Source organism: Stomoxys calcitrans, chromosome 3 (assembly GCF_963082655.1).
Source record: "Stomoxys calcitrans chromosome 3, idStoCalc2.1, whole genome shotgun sequence".
NCBI lineage: Eukaryota > Metazoa > Arthropoda > Insecta > Diptera > Muscidae > Stomoxys > Stomoxys calcitrans.
In genome coordinates, this window is record NC_081554.1 from 191660884 (window position 1) to 191676920 (window position 16037).

Consider the following 16037-nt stretch of genomic DNA (forward strand, 5'->3'; position numbering starts at 1 on the left):
AATCGTTAACGCTAAGATCCCTCGACTCCTCGTCCATGCCAAGTTTGATGCAAATATTTCGAACCATATTTCGATACAACTGCTATGGGTTCATAAATGGTGCATTTTACACATGGTTATAATGCTTATATGATCATTTTAATTTGAATTTTTCAACAAAATCTATAAACTTGTTATTATAAATATCCTTTGCATGTCACATAGAAAACATTTCTTTTTCCTAAGGGTTTCAGCAGCAAACATTTTAAAAATTCCAATGAACGCATTGTTTAGCATGCCAAACATTTCGTGCCCTTGCTTACAATCCACTTAAGGACATAATGCATTTTTAGTGTAACCACTGTGTAATAATTAATGCCATGCATTGACATCTAGCCTTATTTGTTGTGCATTTGTAGCAGAACAAGAGCAGTACTCATTAGTTGGACAAAGTGAAAAGTCAAGTTGTAAAATGAAGGTGCAAAAACGACCTCCAAAAAAGCCTACTCGAATTGGACAAAGGTTCAATAATGCCAAGTTGGATAAGGGTAAAATAATTTCCAGCACCATATGGGCAGGATTTTTGGGGGGATTTAAACATTTCCAATTATACTTGGCCACCTGCTGTAATCATTGCTATGTGTATTTGGTCAAGAATGGTTTGACTTGGTTCGAACGCTTCTTTTGGCTGATTCTTATCGCTATGGCCAATTATGCCACAATTTATGTGGCCTGGAAATCCATCGATCGATATCTCACCAAGAATGCCTTTATTGGCATCGATCGAGATTATTTGAAGTGGAATACAACATTGCCAAGTGTAACTATATGTCCCATGGAGCGTCTGGATAGACAACTTTTCAATGCCTATTGTCAGTGAGTATCTAAAATCATGACTAGGGAAAATGAATTTCTCCCTTTTTCACTTTTCAAACTATAGAACACATCAAGTTACTGATAAACGCCGAGAAACTCTTTGGGATTTTCTGGAACACCTGGCCAATTCTACCTACATGAATTTTGAGGACATTCCAGCAGATCCCTCCATCGATGACATATTAAATCAAGTACAATTGACGCCAAATAAGTATATGGAGGTGATTTTTAATCTGACTCGCAACAACAGGACCAACAGTCGCACAGATCTGCGCATACAATGCGATCATATGGGCACATTTTGCCATACGCGTCAAATCTTGACCGAGTATGGTTTGTGCTACTTGGCCAACAGTCTTCTGGATGAGAAATATTCATCACAATATGCATTGTTTGGCACACTGCCAGAAGCAAATCCTTACGAGAGGAAAAATGAAACGGTCGCCGCATTTCATATTACCTATATAGACAAGCATATGGATTATTATTTCATTGGATTTAATACATCCATAGATGTGAGTTCAACTTCGAATGATTTATAAATTAATTCATGTTTTTTTTACCACTTCGTCAGCTCTATGTTCACAGTCCCTATGAAATAATGAAGGTGGATAACAATTATGGCTATAGTGATCAAAATGCCTATTTCGACCCTGAGGTGGTAGAAATAACCACAGAAGACAATTTCGAAAGGTAAGATTTAAATTTTTGGCAACATTTTATGGGATAAAAAATGGTGAAGCTTTGAAATAGTTGGACATAAAGAAAGAGGTTTTTTTTGTTTTTAATATGAAGGACCAGCTGGCCCGGTGTTCTTCGCTACACCCTTAAGTGTTTGCGGCCCCCTTTTGAGATGAACCAATTTTGAAAATTATTTTCATTCTTATTTAACTCCCAAATAAATTTGCATCACAATCCCATCTTGTCCCGTTTGGAATACATGTCCATTTGTTGCATTATTTTGGGGTGGAGCAAACTCCCCGGGAATTGACCCAAGTTTTTATATAATGTTCATATTCTACTCTGAAATACCTTTCGTTTGAGTCCCACCGTGGGGTGACTCTCCGGGAATTGACCCACATTTATATAAAACTTTCGTGTTCTACTCTCAAGTACCTTTCGTTTCAATCCTATATTGTCACGATCGGCCTACATGCCTATTTGGGATATTTTTAGAATGGGACAGCCACCTTGGGACTTGACCACAAAGTTTTATATAAGTTTCGTATTCTACTTCCAATTACCTTTCCTTTGTTACCCATATTGCCCCAATCGGTAAACATGTAATTTTTAGGTGGTTTTTGGGAGTGAGGTGGGTCCGCCGACACGTGAAGCCGAATTGTTGTATCAATTTCCTTCTATACTCTTAAATACCTTACATTGTCCCATATCGACCCAATCGGTAAACATGTCCTTTTGTGTGGTTTTTGGGCTAGGGCGTCTCCCCCACTGTTAATTTACCCCAAAGTTTTATACAATCTTTGTGGTTTTGGGTTAACATAAGATGGCATACAAAATTTCACTCAAATCGATGCAACAATCTCCGAGATCTGGCTTTTTTGAAAATTAGGGTTAGTGGGAGGGTCCGCCCCCCCCCCCATTTTTTCTGATTTAGCTAAACTTTTAAACAGGAAGTTGTACTAAGGTCCCGAATATTCAAACCGAATATGGCCTATATTGGACTATATTTACATATAGCTGTCATAAAGACCGATAAGCCGGTTTAGTGTCTTAAGCCTGTAACAGGCGCATTTATTATCAGATGTCGATGAAATTGGAAACAGTGAGTTTGTTAAAGCCTCCCGATATCCGACTCAAATATGGTTTACATCGGACCATATTTAGATATAGCTGTCATATAGACCGATCTGCTGATTTAGGGTCTTAATCCAATAAAAGCCGAAATTATTATTCCGATATCCGACTCAAATATGGTTCAGATCGGACCACATTCAGATATAGCTACCATTTAGACCAATCTGCCGATTGAGAGTCTTAAGCTCATAAAAGCTGCATTTATTACCCCATTTCGCTGGAATTTCATACAGTGACTTGTATTAAGCCTCTCGTCATCCGACCGGCATGTGGTCCAGATCATTAGATATAGCTGCCATATAGACATGCCTTTCAATTTAGAGTCTTTATCACATAAAAATCGGATATGAGGGTAAGTATTGGACCTTAGATTAAAAGCATAAAAGAATGTGAAACTTTTGATAGCTGTAAACAAGTTTTTCCTGCAGAAAACATTCGATATAATTTAATCGGCTCAAGTATATATTGCAGTTATATGTAACAATTCGTAGAGTTATTATTATTCTGTGTTTGGATTAATAGAATTACCAGTTATATAAAATTATTCTTCGTTTAGTTTAGCTTGAAAGTCTAAGTATTGGTTAACGTCTTCCATAATTTTCAATATAACACTTAGTAATGTTGGTTTTTTCTTTATAATTAACATTCTGATTTTGCGGGACTAATGTACTGGAGTAGCCTTTTATTTAGATAGGATTCAGCAATGTTTTACCTATGTTTTTTTTTCCAGAGATGCCACGGTTCGTCAGCGCAATTGTCGCTTTAGTCATGAATCAAATTTGACTCATTTCGAGGTTTATACGAAAAATATGTGCCTTCAAGAATGTCGTCTTCGTCTGGTGTATGAGTTCTGCAAATGTATACCACATTTTTATCCCAATCGAGGTAAGTTCAAAACGCTGGATAGAACTTATATTAGCAGTGTAATGAGTGTAAAGAAAATATGATTGATGAGATAACGTGTGTTTTACTTGGCTTATACAGCCATAGAAAGGGGACCTACACCGAAATAAAAATAAATACCGTATGGTATCAATGGTATTGATAGTGAACCAACACTGTGAATTAATACCAAAACAATACAAACTATATATAACGCTTGACACCAACATTACCATATGGTATTCTTTTGGTATTATTTCACTATCTACGCCATTGCTTTAAATTTATCTTATGGTATATTAGATCTTTTGTTAATACCTTTCACTTTGTGTTTATTTTGTTGTTTTACTTTACTTTACTTTACTTTTTCATACCTCTTTTATTTTTCTTAGTTGACAAACCCAAGCGTGTATGCGATTATAAAACTCTAAGGGAATGTTTTCCCCCACATAAAGGTATATTTACTCCTCGTTATTGAAATTCAATCTGAGCTATTTTGACTCCTTATTTTAGATTTTTTCCTAAAATTATATCGCCAGAGAGAGGACTCTCATATATCAGATGTTGCGCCTTGCTTTTGTGATCAAAACTGTAGAGACAGTCTGGTTAGTACACCACCTCCGGTAAGTCAAGCGAATATAAAAGGCATTATAAGGTAATTATTCAAAGTGGATTTCTTGCAGAAATTTGATCAGGCAGTGTTTCAGGGAAGTCATGGTGCCATTGTTAGTTATAGCCGACCTCCTAGTATTCGATATAAGCGAGAAATTTACTTAACATTCACCGATCTGCTGGGTAAGCAAGAGTTTAGTAGTATTGGATATTAAAGATATTATATCCAATAGCATATTGTTATTATTAATATTCAATTTCAATGCAATGCAATTTCAATATCTTTTAATTTTGGAAGTGATCACTAATTAATTTTTGCTGTAGCAGTTTAAGTTTAAAAGTTATTAACATTTAAACCATTCGAACTTAATTACTTACTAACGTTTGAAGAAGTATTCTTGAATCCTGACTAGAAAATTCTGTTCCTAGTGTTTAATTTTGGAACTGGAAACTCAAAATTATTGGCAACATTCGTCAATATATTTCTTAAGAGCACTAAAGGCCATTTACAATTTTCGAAACTTCAACTCTACACCGAACAAAAAATGATGCCAAAGGTATTGAAGTAAAGTTATACCAAAAACAATACCATACTGTAAGGATGGCGTAAAGCATTATAAATACCATACGGTATTGTTTTGGTACTAATTAAAGGTTTTCCTTATCTACCAATACCATTGATGCCATAGAGTATTAATTTTTATTTCGATTTATATATTCGCTACATCTCCTTATGACATTTTCAAACGCATATTCTCATCTCTTTCCTTTTAGTCTACATTGGTGGAACTGCTGGATTTTTTATTGGTTTCAATGTTCTGGGTGCCATTGAGATTGTTTATTTTTTCACTATGCGTTTAGTGTTTAGAATACTCGGATACAAGCTCTAAGCCTTGGAAACAACTATTTGGATTAATTGAATTTTTATTCAAAACCACTATTAAATATATGAATTTTTTAAATCTATATTTTATTATATTACATTATTATATTTATTATTATTTATCATATTATTATTATTATTATTATATAATTATATTATTAATAGAAAAGCTTCAATCTTATTAAATTTTTGTTATTCCCAGAACATAAACTCATACCATTTTTACATCCTCCACCATAAGATTGGGGGTATATTCATTTTGTCATTCCGTTTGCAACACATCGAAATATCCATTTCCGAACCTTCAAAGTATATATATTTCGGATCGTCGTAAAATTCTAAGGCGATTTAACAACGATTTAACAATACAGCCTTCGAAAATTGAGATATTGAGCTGAAATTTTGCACAGATACCTCCTTTGCAGCAGGCAGGCTAAATTCTTAACAGGCCAATTCGGACTATATTTGGATATAGCTGCCATATAGACCGATCTGCCGATTTAAGGTCTGAAATCCATAAAAACTGCAATTATTACCCGATTTCGCTAAAATTTAAGACATTTAGGTGCTTTAAGCCTCCCTACATCCGATCCAAATATGGTTCAAATCGGACTTTATTTAAATATAGCCCATAAAGGCTTTATTTATTACCCCATTTCGTTGAAATTGAAAATAGTGTGTTGTTTTGATATTCGAGACGATCCGGAATATTTATATTTATGGGGTCGCAGATCAATATTTCCAGGTGTTACAAACGAAATGACTAGATGCCCCCATCCTTTGATCATATGTATTGTCAGGGGACCATTCACTGGTCACTGAAAACGGTTGAATTCATCAGTTTGAGACTGGTCCTAAGTCCTGAAGGATCGCTACATGGTGGTAAATTTTTCTCCTGGGTGTCAGAGATTAGAGAAGAAGCCCAGAAGATCAAGGCGCTTGGACATCTATTCTACGTTCGGCTAGAGGAATACGTTTTCTGTAATAAGCAATAAAAGTAAGTAAAGTTAGTTCCTTGTGTATATTCTCATATTATTGTGTTGGTTGGACCGATGTGTTTTGGCTGCTGTAAGTGTCCCGCGTAATACATGTGCTGGTGTAAAATATGCAACACGCCGACGTTTGTGACATTTTTTCTTTGAAACATTTTTACCATTCAAGTGTAAAATCGGTGGTCAGCTTGTATGGGAGCTGTATCAACATATATCTTACCTTGCCTTACCGGAACTCTTCGTGCTAAATTTCATCCAAATCGGATAATAATTGCGCCCTCTTGAGGCTCAAAAAATCAAAACGAGAGATCAGTTTATCATGTTGTTTCATATTATATTGAAAAAAGTTCTGTGCATGGTTTTAATGGATGTTATATTTCCACGCAGTGAAGTACTTAGTAGCACAAATGAATACATTTTCACAGATTTTTTTGTCTATTTGTTTTATAATGCATTTCACTGTGAAAATTAAACTTAATACCCACCTTAACACTTAAAAACTGAATCATGAACTCTGTACACTCTGAGCACTGTAATAAAATAAAAACCAAATTTGTTTGTTGTGGTTTTAGTTCCAAAGGTAGTATTTTTTAATATGATTTCTTTTATTATTATGTATCAGTATTAGTAGTGCCTCTTGTTTTTGTTGTTTATAATTTAAAAATGTCTTCATTTACTTTAAAGAATACAAAATAAGATCTATATTAAATTTTTTGTTTTGTTTCACTTCTTTTTGTTTTGTAAAAAAAAACGTACATTTCAACTATTCGATTGGTCGCAATTAAATTATTTAATAAAAACGTCATAAAATTAAACTTAAAAAATAATAATTAAATTACACAAATTTCTTCTTTCTCTCTTTCTTTCTTTCTTGCTCGGGGACTTCCTTGTGAACTCTCGTGCTAGGACATTATCTCTAAAACAAGCATTGCTGTGGAACTCTCTCTCTTTCTTTCTCTCTTACAATTTTCGCTATCTTATGCTTGTTTGTTTTTCTCCTGTAGCACTTCTCAATTACAAGAATAACAGCATTTTTGTTTGTAATACTCATAACTGCATAGTTTTGCTTTGACAGCCCACGCACAATTGGTAAAGGCATCGGTGCAGGGCATTATGATGGCATCATCATTTTGTACTTGTTCATAGCGGAGATCTGAAAGTAAGAGAGCGGGGGAAAGAACGGAACAAAAGTAGTTTATACTGGTTTGACGAGTAAATGAGATATTTTACAATAAGAGATTTGTTGTAATACGCGATTCTTTAGCTTACACATGAGCATAAGCGATACTTTCGCATATGTGATACGTTCATTAACGAGATACAAAAATGTTATTAAAATTACAAAAATATCCACAAGTTTAAAAAAAATTACGCGATACATTCGTTAACGTGATACGTTCGTTTACGCGATACGTTTGCATATGTTATACCTTCATCACATGCACGAAAAATTCACGTGATGCATTCCAATAGGCAACAGGCTATCATATGTTGGAATTCTCTGTAAATTGTCATACGCTATATATTCGTGTACACGCTACGTAAGCATAGGCGATACTTTCATATGAGCAATACGTTCGAATACACTTTACGTTCGCAAACACGATACGTTCGCTAACGCGATACGTTTGCCTACACGATACATACACACACATAATTTTAATAATGTGTCTCCTGGTAAATTTTACGCAAAATATTAAAATACGCTATATGTTCGCATACGTGATACGTTCATATTAGCAATGCGTTCGCATGCACGATAAATTCGCATATCAATACATTCATATACGACATACTGGCATTCAAGACACTTTCGAATTTTCTATAAGTTCACATGCGCAATATGTTTGCATACCCGAAACTTTCGCATAAGTGCTGTTCATATACGTGATATGTTCATATACGCGATACGTTCGCAAACACGATACGTCCACATACGCAATACATTTGCATACACGATACGTCCACTAATGCGATTCTTAAAATGTCTCCCCTGATAAATTTTACGCAAAACGTTAACATATGCTGTACGTTGGCATACGCGATACGTTCTAAGTTGCTTTGCATTCGCAAACGCTAAAGGAGATATGTTCGCATACACGCTGCGTTCATATAAGCAATGCGTTCGCATACACTCTGCGTTCATATACCCGATACATTCCAATACGCGTTACGTTCGCAAACACAAAAAATCGCATACGTGATTCATTCGGATATGTGATACGTTCCCATAGGTGACAGGCTCGCATACAAGACATGTTCGAACTCTCTATAAGTTCACAAACACAAAACGTTCGCATAAGCGATACATTCATATACGCGATACACAATACATCCACACACGCGATTCTATTAATGTCTCCTCTGGTAAATATTGAGAAAACGTTTACATAAGAAATATGTTTTTATTCCCTTTGAGTTCGCATATGCCATACGTTCTCAAACGAGATAAGTCTGCATACACGATATCTCCCCTTGTAAATTTTACGAAAATGTTGACATACGCGATAGGTTTGCAAACTCTTTACGTTCTCATAGGCAATTCGTTCGTATACGCTATAAGTTCCAATACGCTTAACGTTCGCAAACGCAAAACGGTCATATACGAGATATGTTCGCATCCCACGAAACGTCCACATACGCGATCTGTTCCAATACACTTTACGTTCGCAAGCACGATACGTTCACACACTCTATTCCAATAATGCCTGCCCTGGTAAATTTTACAAAAACGTTTAGTATGCGATTCGTTTGCATACGCTTTACGTTCGCATACGCGATACGTTCGCATACGTTGTTTACCTGTTTAAACGATCTAATAATATCTCCCTTGATTAAATTTACGCCATACGTTTGCTAACGCGATACATTCGCACACTCGATACTTCAACGGACGCGATATCCGATACGCGCGATACATGCGATGTGTTGTTAGCGTATTCTCCCCTTGATTTCCCGCAATTCCTTCACCCTTTTACAATTCCTTACCATCACACTTGTGTGTATTACAACTTCGATATATGGGTTCTCTGATGGAATAACGGCATTTGTTCGATTCCTTGAGTATATTCTCCAGCTCATTATATTCCAAACACTTGACAGAACGTCTTTGAGTGCCACCATCACAAGTTTTTGTGCACTGCAACAAAACAATGTGGATCAAAACCATGAAATAATACCAAACTATGAAGGCCCAACACAACCCCCATCTCACCTCTGACCACTCGGAGTAATGCCATCTGGGTCCACAGTACTCAACTTCCTCATGCGAGCATTTCTCCATGGTTGTGGGTTTCAATTCTGGTTTACAATCTTCTTCATCCAAGATTAGTTGATTCTCAATGCATAAAACTTGCCTAGTTCGAGTCAAATTAAAACAATTGCCATTGCAGGGAGTCCAAGGTCCAGCAAACCATTCTCCAGTATCACATGACTCCTCCTGATCACATATGCGGGTGGTATCGGGAGCCAAGCGGAAATCACATCTATCCGGGTTGGCTTTAGTGCGGTCACAATAAATAGTGCGATACTCAATGCCGGGACCACAATCCGAAGAGCAATATTGATTCCAGTCAGACATTAGCCAGATGCCTGCCTTATCGCGACTATTTTTCGCATGTGTTTGTGATGTGTTGGGACTAAGACCATGCATGCGGTAACGGGCATTTGTGCGACGCCTATTCTTGGGACAATCACAAATCTTCTTAGCCACCGGCTTTTCTTCCATGCAGGCAGTGGCATCAACATGCACCACCACGCCCGAGGCCAATTCTTGTACACAATTGACTTCACGTTCCCTGGTGCCTTCGCCCTGGTGACAACGGCATTCACCCCAATCTTCTAAACGCCAGAAAGCCGGACAAGGTTGGGTGTTACATCTCAAGAGATTCTCATTAATCACTGGTTTCTCGGAATGGGCACATCTGCGTTGGGAATAGTAGCGCAAAGGATTCTCGCGTACGCATTTGATGACTGGTGATTGCATGCCACCGCCACAGGATTTGGAGCAAGTGCTAAAGCCTACAACTTTCCAGTTATAGCGACGACGGCGTAGAGGGCGATTGCTGCTGCTAATGGCCTCGTCATTGGCCGACTTCAAAAAACCATCGGTTTCCACGGACACCTCATTCTCTTCAGAATCCGAGGTAATGGGCAAAAGGTATTCATATTTGATGCCAGGATTAACTGTTTTGCTGTAAATCTGTAGGAAAGAAAGGGAACGATTGTAATCTTTTCGAAAGTTGCTTGACTTTGACATTACTAACCATCAATTCCAAACTCTCCCTTACTGGCCCGGTACAAGTAACCCATTCGGTAACACCTTCACTTTGCTGCTGTAAACTATCCAGGCGATGATAATCGAATATGGCACCAGCTGCCTCATAGGCTCCACTATCTGACATGGTATTATCGCCATTGAAAACATATTTCTGATCTTCAGTACGTAGCACTATAAGAGGAAAGAAGAAACCAATAAAAACGAGGTGGTACAATGGACTAATGGTTAAAAAAATAATATTTTTCTTAGTAAAATTTAAAGGCTATCGAGAAAGAGGTCGAATAAGCGGAAACCGACTTGAAGAATAATTTGTCAGCAGATACTGTACTGTTGGCAGAGGTGCTGCTTTTTTCTACTCACCCAACAAATTCATGCTATTTTTCAATTCAGTGATAGAAATATTCGAAGCTCCAGCTGGTATCATGGCCACATGGATGTAAGCATCTTCAGGTAAGGGATCGCGCGTATAGAGTCCTGTCAGGGGACGACATAATAGACCACCACAGGGTACAGCTCCACTATTGGCTGATAGACCGGTTACAAATCCTCCAGCTTGGACGGCCTAAAAGAAAGCAAAAAAATCATACAAATTAGTGATAAGCAATATTCAAACATTATAAAAAAATTGTGCCCCAAATATCCCCATTTGGAGAGTATTTTGGAGTCCCATATTATCATGATCCCCCAAACTGCCCATTTATGTGGATTTTCATCTCGATGCGGCCCCATAGGTTCTGGAGCAAATCCACTTTTATTTTGGGTGGTGCTTTGTGGTAAGGGGAGGGTCCGCCCCCTTACGATATCAAAAGCCTATTACTCCTTCCACCACATATTCGTTATCTACTCCCTAATACCATTCGTTTCAGTCCCGATCGGTCCAATTGTAGTCTCAGGTGGTGCTTTTGGGTAATGTCGCAAGCCTATTGCTCCTTCCAGACCATATTTGTAATCAACTGCGTAATACCTTCCATTTGAGTACCATATGGTCATTATCGTCCAATATGCCTATTTGAGGTGGTTTTGGGTAGGAACGGCCCCCTAGGTGCCTGGACCCAATATTTATTATCACGTTAGTACCCTACTCCTGAATACCTTTTATTTGAGTCCCATATTGCCCCTATCGGTCTACTTTTATCTTTGGGTGTTGCTTTTGGGGTAAGGGGAGGATTCGTTCTCTTAAGATATTAAAAAATTGTAAAACCTATTACTTCTTCCAGCCATATTCATAATTTACTCCCTAATACCTTTTATTTGAGTACCATATTGTAAATATCGTCCAATATGCCTATTTGAAGGAGTTTTGGGTCGGGGCGGACCCCGAAGTCATCGTAGCGCAGAGGTTACCATGTCCGCTTATGACGCTGAACCCAGGCGAGACCATCAGAAAAAATTTTCAAACGGTGGCTTTCCCCTCCAAATGCTGGCAGCATTTGTGAGGTACTATGCCAGGTAAAACTTCTCTCCAAAGAAGGGTCGCACTGCGGAACGCCGTTGGGACTCGGCTATAAAAAGGAGGCCTCTTATCATTGAGCTTAAACTTGATTCGAACTGCACTCATTGATATGTGAGAAGTTTGCCCCTGTTCCTTAGTGAAATTTTCATGGGCAAAATCAGTATGTGTGCTGCCCCCTAGGTACCTGGACCCAATTTTTAATATTAAGTTAGTACTCTACCCTCGAATACCTTTAATTTGGGTCCCATATTGTCCCGATCGGTCTACTTTTATTTTTGGGTGGTGCTTTTGGAGTATGTAGGAGGGTCGCCCCCCACGCTATCGATATAAAAACAAGTAAAAGCGTGCTAAGTTCAGCCGGGCCGAATCTTATATACCCTCCACCATGGATCGCATTTGCCCAGTTCTTTTCCCGGCATCTCCTCTTAGGCAAAAAAGGGCGATATGAAGATATGGTCCGGCTTGGACCACAATTAAAGTATATGTTGGAGACCTGTGTAAAATGTCAGCCAATTCGAATAAGAATTGCGCCCTTTGGGGGGCTCAAGAAGAAAAAAAAGAGAGATCGATTTATATGGGAGCTGTATCAGGCTATAGACCGATTCCAACCATAATAGACATGTATGTTGATGGTCATGAGAGAACCCCTCGTACAAAATTTGATGCAAATCGGATGATAATTGCAAACTCTAGAGGCTCAAGAAGTCAAGATCATAGATCGGCTTATATGACAGCTATATCAGGTTAGTAACCGATTTAAACCTTATTTGGCACAGGTGTTGAAAGTCATAATAAAATTCGTCATGCAAAATTTCAGCCAAATCGGATAGGAATTGCGCCCCCTAGAAGATCAAGAAACAGTCCCCAAATCGGATAGCTATATCAGGTTAATTACCGATTAGAACCAATCTTGGCACAGTTGTTGGATATCAAAACAAAATACCTCGTGCAAAATTACATTCCAACCGGGTAAGAATTGCGTCCTCTAGTGGCTCAAGAAGTCAAGATTCAAGATCGGTTTATATGGCAGCTATATCAGGTTATGTACCGATTTGAACCTTACTAAGTACAGTTGTTGGAAGTCATAGCGAAACACGTTGTGCAAAATTTTCTTCCAATCGGATAAGAATTGTGCCCTCTAGAGGCTCAAGAAGTCAAGACCGAAGATCGGTTTATATGGCAGCTATATTAAAACATGGATCGATTTGGTCAATTTACAATCCCAACCGACCTACACTAATAAGAAGCATTTGTGGAAAATTTCAAGCGGCTAGCTTTAGTCCTTCGAAAGTTAGGGTGCTTTCGACAGACGTACGGACGTGGCCAGATCGACTTAAAATGACATGACTATCAAGAATATATATACTTTATTGGGTCTGAGAAGCATATTTCGATGTGTTACAAATAGAATGATGAAATTAGTATACCCCCATTCTATGGTGGAGGGTATAAAAAAAAAAAAACAAAACAAAATATAATTCAATATTTTTATACACCACTACTGTGGTACAGGGTATTATAACTTAGTGCATTTGTTTGTAACACCCAAAAATTAAGAGAGGTAGACCCATTGATAAGTATACCGATCGACTCAGAATCACTTTCTGATTCGATTCAGCTATGTCAGTCTGTCTGTCTGTCTGTGTACAAACTACAGGTCGCAAATTTCATCCGATCGTCTTCGAATTTGGTATGGGCATGTTTTTCGACCTAGAGACAAAGACTATTGAAATTGAAAGGAATCGAAATCGAAAAGATTTCACTAAATAAACTCTTGAAAAAGTCGGAAAAAAGCCGACGAAACGTCGAGAAAAGGATGAAATAAACTTGTTTTATTTGCATTTTGAAACATATTGCCCTTAACAACCCGCAAAAATCACGTAAGAGATTATAGAGCAACAGTGGTCACTAACAAAAATAATAGAAATCGGTTCCGATTTGGATATTGCTTCCATTTATTATTCGTCCGATTTGCAGTAATAATGCAATAAAATAGTCATTTATTTACCGATTGTATCGAAATTTGGCAGGAAGGATTTTCTTATGACTCTTAATATTACTGGTGAATTTCATAGAAATCGGTGCAGAGTTGGATATAGCTCCCATATATATGTTCGTCTGATTTGGAGTAATACAGAAATAAAATAGTCATTTATTAACCGATTCCATCGAAATTTGGCAGGAAGGATTTTCTTATGACTTTCGATATTACTGGTGAATTTCATAAAAATCGATTCAGATTTGAATATTGTAGCTCCCATATATATGTTCGTCCGATCCGGAGTAATACAGCAATAAAATGGTCATTTGTCAACCAATTCTCCCGAAATTTCGCAGAAAGGATTTTCTTAAGACTCTCAATATTACTGGTAAATTTCATTGAAATCGGTTTAGATTTCAGTATAGCTCCCATATATATACAATATGTTTGTCCGAATTCCAGTAATACAGCTATTAAATGGTCATTTGTTGACCGATTCTATTGAAATTTGGTAGGAACGATTTTCTTACGACTCTTAATATTACTGGTGAATTTCATAGAAATTGGTTCAGATTTGGATATAGCTCCCATATATATGTTCGTCCGATTTCCAGTAATATAGCAATTAAATGGTCATTTGTTGACCGATTCTCTTGAAATTTTGTAGTAACGATTTTCTTATGACTTTCAATATTACTGGTGAATTTCATAGAAATCGGTTGAGATTTTGATATAGCTCCCATATATATGTTCGTGCGATTTGCAGTAATACAGCAATAAAATGGTCATTTGTCAACCGATTCTCTTGAAATTTGGCAGGAAGGATTTTCTAATGACTCTCGGTATTATTGATGAATTTCATAGAAATCTGTTCAGATATATATCCATCCATCAAATTTGTTTCAGAATTAGATGGTAGCGTTTAAATTTATTTTCTGTAATTTTTCAAGATTTATTATAAACTATTTGATTTATACTCACCAAAATCAGAAGCAACACCTTGTTTAACATTTTCAATAATTTCGAAGATTTATTACGGAGATAAATTCGATGTAAATCGTTTAAATGTTCACACAACTCTAAAGCCCAAATGCAGGCATAAGGGCTTAATAAATTATATTTTATAGGCGATAAAAAGAAACCTTCAAGCCCTACTTAGGGATGGTCAAGCTGAGAAAAACCATAATTATTGAGTGAAGAAATTAAATCGATTTATGTCATTTTAAGCATTACAAATTTACAAAAATCCCTTTGATTGAAAACTAATATGTTAATAAGTAAATCATTGGGGAACCTCTGTTCGGCAAAACAAACTATCAATAGGCAGCATTCCTCTAACTAGCGCCTTAGTAATAATTTAATTAATTGATTATCATTTAATATTGGACGGCGATCCTCATAAATATCGTTTTTTTTTTTATACCAAATTAATTATGAATTTTGGTTTAAGTTTGTCAACCATGATACTCAAAACATTAAATCTCTAGGGGGAGTGTACGCTTATGAATATTCTTCTGTATTTTTTGTTTTTTTTTTTGCTTCATCGTCCCATAGACCCCCTATCCGATGATTAACTGCTCAATGTGTTAAAACTATTTAAGATAATTCCATTGAAAATCGATCGCCTTCTTGGGCATAATTAAGCAATTAATTATGAATGTCAGCATTAACAACAAAAGGAGACCTCTCCATCTGTCTGTCTGTCTGTTCGACTGCCTATGGATACCTTAGTCTTTTCGGGGGGTTTTGAATAAATTGTCAGTTATCATTTTTTGTTTTTGGCATTTCAAAAGCGGTTTAGTCTTTTGTTAATTTGGAATTAGGCACTTCACTGCTTCCTCAATGGTAGTGTAGGCGTATTGAAAATGCTAATGGGCCTAATGTTGATTTATGGCTTTTTAAAGAGTTGAGGAATATCTGTTTGAATTTTTTTTTTCGATGATTGAAAAAAATTTTTGTTTTGTTTTGTTCAGGAAGCTTCGTATGGATCTCTTAACTGAGAATTTCAATCTCAGCGCCTCTTTTGATTTTTTTCTTTTAATGCCATAAGCCATTTAATATAGGCTATTTGTGTCATGCCCATTGTTCCTTTTGTTAAGGCTTGAATTTAAATTAGGTCAAAAAGAGAATAAGCCGAAGTATATAGGCGTAGAGGTCATCTAGGTCGAATTTTTGAAGCCCTTAATCATGGAAGCGCTTTTAACGGAAAGCTAAATCACAAACTTTTAAAATGAACTATTATAAACTAATAGTCGCATTCATAAGCCTAGAAAGGAATCTGGAGG

At 36.8% G+C, this 16037-nt stretch overlaps 2 protein-coding genes and 1 long non-coding RNA gene across 6 annotated transcripts in view; 2 read left to right on the top strand and 1 right to left on the bottom strand.

The window, feature by feature from the left end:
• The first annotated feature begins 451 nt into the window (after positions 1 to 451).
• LOC106080440 (pickpocket protein 28-like) lies at positions 452 to 4030 on the top strand. The gene is made up of 5 exons (XM_013241834.2): positions 452 to 855; positions 920 to 1370; positions 1430 to 1548; positions 3401 to 3555; positions 3945 to 4030. Exons 1-5 carry the CDS (start codon positions 452 to 454, stop codon positions 4028 to 4030), a joined length of 1215 nt encoding a protein of 404 aa, XP_013097288.2.
• A 71-nt stretch (positions 4031 to 4101) lies between these two features.
• On the top strand, positions 4102 to 4986 carry LOC131995666 (uncharacterized). The gene is made up of 3 exons (XR_009397536.1): positions 4102 to 4175; positions 4236 to 4347; positions 4939 to 4986. It is a non-coding gene; the product is annotated as an uncharacterized LOC131995666 (long non-coding RNA).
• Positions 4987 to 6805: 1819 nt separating this feature from the next.
• Positions 6806 to 16037, bottom strand: part of LOC106080485 (papilin) — a 183532-nt gene continuing 174300 nt past the window's right edge. For 2 of the 4 annotated variants that reach the window (XM_013241862.2, XM_059364653.1), the window contains exons 2-7: positions 14734 to 14922; positions 10679 to 10880; positions 10305 to 10489; positions 9254 to 10240; positions 9028 to 9178; positions 6806 to 7192 (exon numbers count right to left, since the gene is read on the bottom strand). In XM_013241862.2, coding sequence (XP_013097316.1) covers positions 7050 to 7192; positions 9028 to 9178; positions 9254 to 10240; positions 10305 to 10489; positions 10679 to 10880; positions 14734 to 14763 — 1698 coding nt within the window. In that variant the 5' untranslated portion in view covers positions 14764 to 14922 and the 3' untranslated portion in view covers positions 6806 to 7049. The remainder of the gene's footprint in view (positions 7193 to 9027; positions 9179 to 9253; positions 10241 to 10304; positions 10490 to 10678; positions 10881 to 14733; positions 14923 to 16037) is intronic. The other 2 variants (XM_013241861.2, XM_013241860.2) reach the window with 1 other exon arrangement.

Coding starts and splice junctions, on each gene's coding strand:
- LOC106080440 (XM_013241834.2), top strand. CDS start 452: ATGAAGGTGCAAAAACGACCTCCAAAAAAGCCTACTCGAATTGGACAA. Junction 1,371..1,429: donor GATTTAATACATCCATAGAT/GTGAGTTCAACT, acceptor CCACTTCGTCAG/CTCTATGTTCACAGTCCCTA. Junction 3,556..3,944: donor ACATTTTTATCCCAATCGAG/GTAAGTTCAAAA, acceptor TATTTTTCTTAG/TTGACAAACCCAAGCGTGTA.